This window comes from Monosiga brevicollis, genomic scaffold (genome assembly GCF_000002865.3).
Source record: "Monosiga brevicollis MX1 MONBRscaffold_8 genomic scaffold, whole genome shotgun sequence".
Taxonomy (NCBI): Eukaryota; class Choanoflagellata; order Craspedida; family Salpingoecidae; genus Monosiga; species Monosiga brevicollis.
The window spans coordinates 485,293-493,696 of NW_001865045.1; the positions used below are offsets into that span (position 1 = coordinate 485,293).

The window sequence follows — 8,404 nt, forward strand, 5'->3', positions numbered from 1 at the left end:
CTAGTGCTTTGGGGCGTGATGCGCAGGCTCTGGCTGCTGCACAACGTGCAGCAGCAGCTGAAGCTCGTATCAAGACCTTCCAACCGGGCAAGGTCAGGCACAGCCCCCATCTCGTTCTTATGCGGACGCAATGACCCCCCCTTTCACGCACACCCCTTACTGTCATGCCTTGTCCACAGCTTTTGTTCAAACCCTCGACTGCATCAGCAGGGGCCCGAAATGCTCAGGGGTCAGCCGCGTCGGGGAATGCAGCTGACTCCAAGAGTGACACGGAAGCCAAATCTTTCAAATCATTTGGCGGTCAAGGCCGCAGCCTTCGATAAAATAAGACTTTGCACGCACGCACGCGAGCTGTATGCACAATTTCACCACGCCCTTTCTGTTCAATAACCATCTGGTCAAATTCAAACACTCAACACACGTCATTCCACTTTCCATGATGTGTAAACACCTTGGTCTCCATCTACCAATATGGGAACCAGCCTATGTACGCTTGACACAGATTGCGCGGGTCGGAGGCCTGTTGAATGATGCGCTCCACTTGATCTTCAACATCCACACCGCCCGGCCCTCGCTTCTCGCCGCGCATGCGATGGCTGCGGCGCAGAGACGTTCGCTGCGAGAACCCAACATCCAAGCACAGCGACCGGCAAACACAGTACAAGACAACAGAAACAAAGCGATGCACAGGCACGCCAAAACAAAAGCATATCGTGAGCACAACGACGCAAAAGGCTGATAGAAAGGACGGGTGGCCCTTCGTCCTCACGGTGCAAAGACATGGTTTCTGCAGACATGTCAATGCCCTTCTCCTTCCTCGCATGACCCATCCACCCACCTTTGTGATGCGCGCATGTGCTTGTGTGCCAAATTCCATGCCATCCAACTTCTCCTTAACGCGTCGCATGAGTGTTAAGGCTTTCTCGTTGTCAATCGTGTCCATCATGACTGACTCGTTCTGGATCACGCCAGTGTCATCATCCCAATCCTGGCTGCCGTGAGGTGAATCTGAGTCAAAGCTCTTCTCCTCTTCTGTGCTGGAGTGCTTGGCCAACACACCGCGTGAGCTCTGCGTTGCAATATGGGCTCGCACCGTCCGGCGCTTGCTGCGCTCGTCTCCCGTGCGCGAGCGGCGACGGATGCCATCTAGCCGAGCCTTGAAGAGCTCCGCTGTCCAGCGCAGGGGATCCCCATGCTCTGTCTTCACAGCCTCATACATGTCCACGTCCTTTTCCTGCACAATTCGCCACGATAGCAGCGGGTCGTAGATAAACGTCTCTAATACGGCCAAGAGAGACTCCTTATTTGTTCGCAGCACGTGCATGGTCGTCATGCACGTGGAGGAAAAAGTGCCGCGCACACCACCCATCTGTTCACCCAGAAAACATACCATGCTTTAGTCAAGTGCCTTCCGCACTTTCACCGGGCCACATCACCACTCGAGTGTGGAGGTCAAGTAGCCCGAGGGGACGGTCACACAGATTGCTAAAGACCATCATCATCGTACCTCCATGGCATTGATCAGCATGCGGGTAAGGCGGAAGGGCACCTTCTCCGGATACTTGGCGCGCTGTTGCGCAGCCTCGAAGCAGTCACCAAAATCAATGTGAGCCACTTGGCCAGATTGCCGGTCCAGCATGATGTTGCTCAAATGACGATCACCAAGACCGATGACATAGCCTACCAAGGCAGAACAGGCAAAGGGCAACAAAGCGGGTGACACGAGGCGCTGAAGCCACAGGCAGCAGAGCCACGGCTAGGACGGCGGCCATGCCATTCACAGCCACGCTGTAGAACTACGCACCTGTGACGCTCATTATGGCAAGTGACTGCATGTAGTTGAGCCGACGACTAAACCAGGACTCAGCATCTGATGACATGCGCCACTGCATCTCCGCAAGATCATTGCCCCGGGTCTGGCGACAACCTAAGAAGTGCATTCAACAAAGTGCGTGTGACCCAAACCAAATAAACAAACATACAAAGAACAATCCAAAATGAAACGTAAATAAACAACTGACTGTTCAGGAAAAGTTCGACGCGTTGCATGAGTGGCAGGCGCTCATAGCCCTCATCCGATGGTCGACCACGACCATCTAGCCGCTCCGGCGCATTGTGACGGATGTAAGAGTGTTCCGCAGTCAGCGGCAGCTACAAATTGGGAGTGAATTGAGTCCGCAGTGGTTAATTGATCATGGCGGGGCAAAGGTATCAGCGCTTGGATGCTCCTGAGCGCCAGTCCTCAGCTTTATCTTACCTCGGGATGCTCCTGCCGATATGTGCGCACGAGCTCGTACAGGGTATCGCAGTCGTGAAGCCAGCCGATGAGGCCCGTGTCGGCCGAGAGTGATGTGATGGTATAACGGCGAATGGGTAGGTATTTCCTATTTGGTCAAGTTGGTATGTCATCTATGTGTGGCCAAGCGTTGAGCTGAAATGCGCCTCACGATTGGCTTTGCACATACCCGCGAGTTGACTCGTCGGCCCTCATGAGCTTGTTAACAAGCCCCAGAAAATCCATCACGCGCTCGTCCATGCGCGGATCCTCCTGGCCCTTGAGCAAGAATTTGTGCACCTGCAACAGGTTCAATCAGATGTGGGTCGTCCGAATGAGCTTGAAACGCCTGGGGTAGCTCTGAAAAGACAACCAACACAGGCGGTGGCAGGGGTAGAGGTGTTGGTACGTGGATGATACCTGGCCGTTGGAATCGACCAACTTGATGCAGCGTGGGCGCTGCTTCGAGCCGATGACGGAAAGGGTAGGCTGAAAGTGGTGGATGGTGATGGGCTCACGCTCGAGATCAAAGGTGCCTGGTTTGTAAGGGGCGGCGGCGTAAAAGTGAGGCCTCGAGGTGCCGAGTCGCCGAAATGAAGATGGAGCAAATCAAATACGATGCAGGTGCGATGCTTTCCCCCACCAGGCACGGCAACATTAAAGTTGGCGTAGGAAAGCAGGCGCGGCGAGATGGAATGCAGGTCCAGGGTTGTGAGCTTTGGCAGCATGCGATTGGCCCGTTTGTACACACGATGGTAAAAAATCCTACATACACCGACGAATCAGCCCACCGTCTGGCAAGCTGCCTTCATGCCTCGTTCCCGCTCCGCCCATGCGCGCTAAAACAAGCCCAAAAGTTCTTTCACACGCCCGCCGGGACTGACCAAGCGCTGTTGAGGTCGTCTGTGGATTGCGTTGCCACATAGCGGTTCAACCACCTTTCAGCTTCCACCAGATCAGCCTGAAAAGCGTTGAAAATGGCTGCTTCATGTGGTGTCTGTGGCTCACGCGTCAGCGCATGTGCTTCCTGCAGCTTGGTCAGCATGCCTGCAGCAGCAAGCAAAAACGCATTTGAAGGTCGAGAATATTGAGAGTGCGAGGGCCACACGGAATCAGGGTCGTGCCTCGTTTGCCATGCTCGACGAGAGTAAGAGTCGTACCGGCTGTGTCATCTTCTTCAAAGTGCAGTTTGGAGGCTTCTGTGAGCGCGATGTACCATATTTCGTGCCACAGAGCTGAGCAACGCACGAGCTCATCGCACAGCTGTTTCCATCACCGTTTAGCCAGCACGTGTGAGCCTAGGCCACAGGTTTGCACGCCAGCGCGCGGGCTACACAAGGCAGATAACAAAGTAGAACAAGAACGACAAAAAGGGCCTTCAGGTAAGCTTCGCGCACCATGAGGGTGTCTTCGACGAGCTTGCCATGTCGAGAACGCAGTTTTTCACGCAGGACCCAGGCATCTCGGGCCCGCAAGCCCTTGCTTCGCATGGACACATGTAGCGGGATCAGGAGCGCATGCGGGTATCGCTCGCCAATGTCAAAGAGCCAGTTTAAGGTTGCCTTAAAGGAGAAGTAGTCCATTTGCAACGAACGCATGAATGCAAAATCTGCGCATGTATTGGCAGCACCTCTCGGGGCGTGTTTCTTACCTTGCGCACGTCTGTGTAGCGATGGTCAATGCGGGTGACCAGCTGAGGGATCAATTGGACCCACACAGCGTCAACAACGCCAGCACGGCCCTCTGCCACAGCTTGGCTCACCTATGTAAAAAGAGAGGAAAAAAAAAAAAGGAAGAAGAAAAAAAGAAAAAGAAAAACAATTGGACGCCATGCCAAACAAGTGAGATACAAGCAAGGCCAGAAAGAAAGATAGGGCCGAAACAAATCACAGCCAAACAGACGAGATTTGCGTCCGGACCTGAGGACGATGCCCGTGATTGAACCAGATGTTCAAAACGCGCAAACCATCTTGGAGCGATTGCGCTGGAGGATACAGGCTAGTTGGCGGCGATATGTCAAGCAGAGTATTGAATGAGCCTTTCGGCCATTCTGAATGGTCAAGGGCGTGTGATGCATATCTTCAACGTGTGGTATATTTTACCTGATGGTTTTGAAGAAGCCTGTCAAGGCAGCGGTGGCATGGTCATTCACGGCAGGGTTGGTGTTTGATTCCACGTCTGCCGAGCTGCGTCGTGTTGCCGCCAAGGATGCACGGTTGCTGCCAGACTGCGAGCGAACTTGCTGAGTCGACAGTTCTAGAGATGGCCAGCAGTGAGTTTTGGCAAGCCAGGAATTAAGAAGGGTTGATTCGTAGCGCAGCCGTACCAAGAGCACGATAGTGGGCCATGGCATAGTGGTGCCAGGCATCAGGCCAATTTGGAGCCTCAGAGCATGCTCGGTGAAACCATTTGGCTGCTGCCAAAAGCTCCGGCTCTACTCAAAAGAAATGTGCAGTAAGTGAGGGAGTGAGAGTGCTTGGTAATTGCAACACGGTGGTGGTCTTGAGCTGAAACACGAACAGATGAGCGGCAGCACACCTGCAGCCTCAATGGTCAAGTCTCGGCGGTTGTCCAAGCTCCAAATACCACACTGCAGGGCGATTTTGCTGCGCAAACGCCGTGTGCCCGAGTTGTGCTTTCGTGTCGTGTCATACAACAAGTGCAAACGTCGGATGACATTGTCAAGCTCAACCGAACTCGATAGAAGATACAAATGCTTGAGGGCAGCAAAAGCAATTGCAGGCTCCTGCAGAGGCACGCTGTTGGGGATCAAGGACGAGATGTCGCGTTGCTAGAGGTGACATAGGCATGTGGTGCATGAGACGACGCACATATTGATTGAGCAGAGCTGCCCTTGCTGCCGAGCATGTGCACGCCAGATAGGACTCACCAAAAGGCGGCTCAGGAGCGAGGCTGCAGCTGAGGTCTTGCCCTCAGTATGACAGATATCTACGTAGTCAAGAACGGCATTCACATGCTGCTCATCGCTAAGCACAAGAAACCGGGCTGGAAGGACCTGTGTGTTTTGTGGCACAGTGGGGCCGCCAGCAAGCGAGTGTCAGCTTGGGTTTGATAGCATTTTTAAAAAGCACTTTCAAAGGTGGTATGCTCAACCCTCAGGGTGCCGGTGCCAGTTTGATCTTGAAGGAGCATAGAACTACCTTGTCATATACAGCCGCTTGGCGTGGCATGTAGTGGAGACGACGGGACCAGAGCTGTTCCACGCTCGTGGTTGCATCCTTGTCCTTCAAAGCCAATAATCGTTTGCAGTGCATGACCTCTTCCAGCTCCGACCAGCGCTGCACGTACATTGCCACAAGTGAAAAGCCGAGTTAAGCCGAGCCGAGTTAAGCCGAGTTAAGCCGAGCCGAGCCGAGCCAACAAGACAAGAAGAGCGAGGCAATAAGGCGAGTCAGGTCGCTGTGAAGTAAAGACTTTTCTCGACCCCACAACCCCTGATTTTTTTCTTCTTCGTCCTCCTTGATCCCTTCGTTTTGATTTTCTTGAAGCAGCACCCAAAATTGCTCTCTTCATTTGTCAAACAGAGCCGAAATGGCAGCAATGACAGGGCGGTGATCAACCGTACCTGCTGTTGTACAAGGGCATCAAAGCCTTGTTCATATGAGGTAGCCAGTTCGTAGCTCAGCTCACTGATCGAGGCTAGACGCGAGTTGTCAATGGTGACCTGGGCATCAGCAAAATTACCCCTGTCGGCAGAAATCACAGTCAGGTTGAGTTGACGCAACCTATGGTGCGTAGGGAATGACCGAACATACTCGTGGATCATGTGCACGGCACGGAAATAGGCCACGTCAGGGTGATCAAAGGCACTCTCTGGCATTCGTGTGACAGCCTTGGCCAGGGCGCTCCAATTGCGATCGGAGACAGCCGCCGTACAAGCCATCAGTACTAGGCTCGTGGTCGTTTCCTCTGAGCAAAGTTCCAAGCGCAGGGTGGATGTCGCCTGCAAAGCTTCCGTGTGCAGGCGATCCCATTCGGCAAGAGCGCGATAGCATCTCAGGCGGCCCAAAGCTGTGTGTGGCGTTTCCTGCTTCCGCGTCAGCTGCCCGTACCTACCAAGAACATTATCAAATTAGTTTTCCTAGAAGGTGACGGCTAGTCGGTGGCAGCACCTCAATCTTCAATGCGGCCTTTGGTTTTACGGCAGGTGGTACTCACTTCTCGAGTGCTGCATCCCATTCACCAAGACTCTCGAACCAGGCCGGGTCAATCTCAGCTTGTTCCAGCCGCCCAGCCTCCTCAAGGTGCTTGAGAACGCCTGAACAGAAAGTCGAGGTCAGTTTGCATCATGCGTGTCTCGCGAAGCAAAAGCAATTCAGTCCACAAAAGAAAACAAACAAACAAACAAACAAACAAACAAACAAACACCAACCTTTAGCAGCTGTTGTATTTTTCAAAGCATGGTTGATCTTAACCAAATCATCCACACACTGGCGCAATTCTGCGCGAGCAATGGTGAACGACAATAAGAGCGTTTGAAAACGTATAAGATTGATGTTTGGTCAAGGGTTGGTGATAGCGCCACTAGGCAGAGGCAATCGTGCTGACCTTGGTGCCAAAATTGTTTGTTGAGCTCGTCTGATGTGACGGACATGACATCAGGGGCATCGGAAAAGTAGTCAGCATATGTGAGAAAATTGAGCGGGCCTCGCTGAACCTGGTACCGTGGTTGCTGCGTCTATGGCATGTCGCAATTTACTCGAGTCAGCAACGATACACAGCCCACGAGAGCACACACTGGTATTTGTTGCCATCTTTACAACGCACCTCATCGCGCATGAGCATGTCATACTGAAACTCTTTGTAGCGCAAAGCCTTGGCGTGCGCGCCGTGCTGCAGTCATAATGGAGCACCGGGCCACCCGCGTGCATTACAGTCAACCAAAAAAAAAAAAAATAAACAAACAAACAAACAAACAAACAAACAAACAAACAAACAAACAAACCCAACAACTTGGTAGAATGCAGACTTTCCATCATCATCTCAGAAAAACCACAACGAAAAGCAACATTCGGTCACAGCAGGGCAAACTAAATCTGATTGAGGGAAGAAGTGACGCACCGCCATTGCAATTGCCGCGAGCCGGTCAAAAGGCAAGGGAAGGCGACCCTTGTGCATGGTTTCCACCTCCTCAGCCAGCTGCAGCGTCATGAGACAAATTTCCTTTGGCGTCGAGGAGAAATCACCGACCATCTAAGCCACGCCAGACATGTTTGAATGAGCAGCGTGGGAAGGTCGAAGAAGGCGAGGACGTGGGAATTGCTTGAGCTGCAAATCAGACGGTATGATTCGGGCGTGTCGCCAACGTACTTCATCAAAAGGCTTCATCATGCTTTCTTGATTGGACACGTACATGTTGATCCAGCACGACACGAAGGCAGGGGCAAAGAGCTCTAGCATTCATGGGGAAAAAAGGCGATGGCACGGCATAAGAAGATTGCGTAGGATCGAAACGACAAGCACATTCTGTAATTGACCACAAGCGACACGGCTCATCAAGCTTGCACACACCTTCAGCGACGGTGGGCTGCAAGTCTGCTAGGCGATTGCAAGATCGAATGGCGATGCTTGAGCTCTCACGAATGAGGGCGATGTTCACGCGGCGCTTCCACTCCATCCAGTCTTGACTCGCACACACACACACACACACACACACACACACACACACACACACACACACACACACACACACACACACACACACACACACACACACACACACACACACACACACACACACACACACACACACACACACACACACACACACACACACACACACACACACACACACACACACACACACACACACACACACACACACACACACACACACACACACGCACACGATCCATCGAAAATAAGAGCAGAATGTCATGTTTTGTCTTTTGTTCGTATCTCTGCCCCTTGATTTCTATTGAGAATAAAAAATGAAGATAGGCCTCCTCCACAACTCACATAACGACGTTTTGATTGACTTCAAGTGTCGTGGCCGCAGGCGGCTCCTCGGTTTCCGACGTGGTGGTGCGACTCGTTTCCAACTGATTGAATGAGGGAGGGCAGGGGGCCGTGAGAGAGTTCATAGCCGATGGTATATGATGGGCACAC

At 52.6% G+C, this 8,404-nt stretch overlaps 1 protein-coding gene across 1 annotated transcript; it reads right to left on the reverse strand.

Annotated features, from left to right (window-relative positions):
- Positions 1-463: 463 nt before the first annotated feature.
- On the reverse strand, positions 464-4,254 carry MONBRDRAFT_16665 (uncharacterized protein; the record flags this gene model as incomplete). Its single annotated transcript, XM_001745310.1, has 15 exons — positions 464-546; positions 835-1,106; positions 1,218-1,369; positions 1,508-1,680; positions 1,805-1,927; positions 2,022-2,151; positions 2,258-2,384; positions 2,466-2,575; positions 2,696-2,811; positions 2,919-3,040; positions 3,160-3,322; positions 3,436-3,538; positions 3,673-3,837; positions 3,927-4,037; positions 4,195-4,254. Coding segments are annotated over 15 exons (2,010 nt in total), but the record flags the coding sequence as incomplete, so codon positions are not given.
- Positions 4,255-8,404: the final 4,150 nt, after the last annotated feature.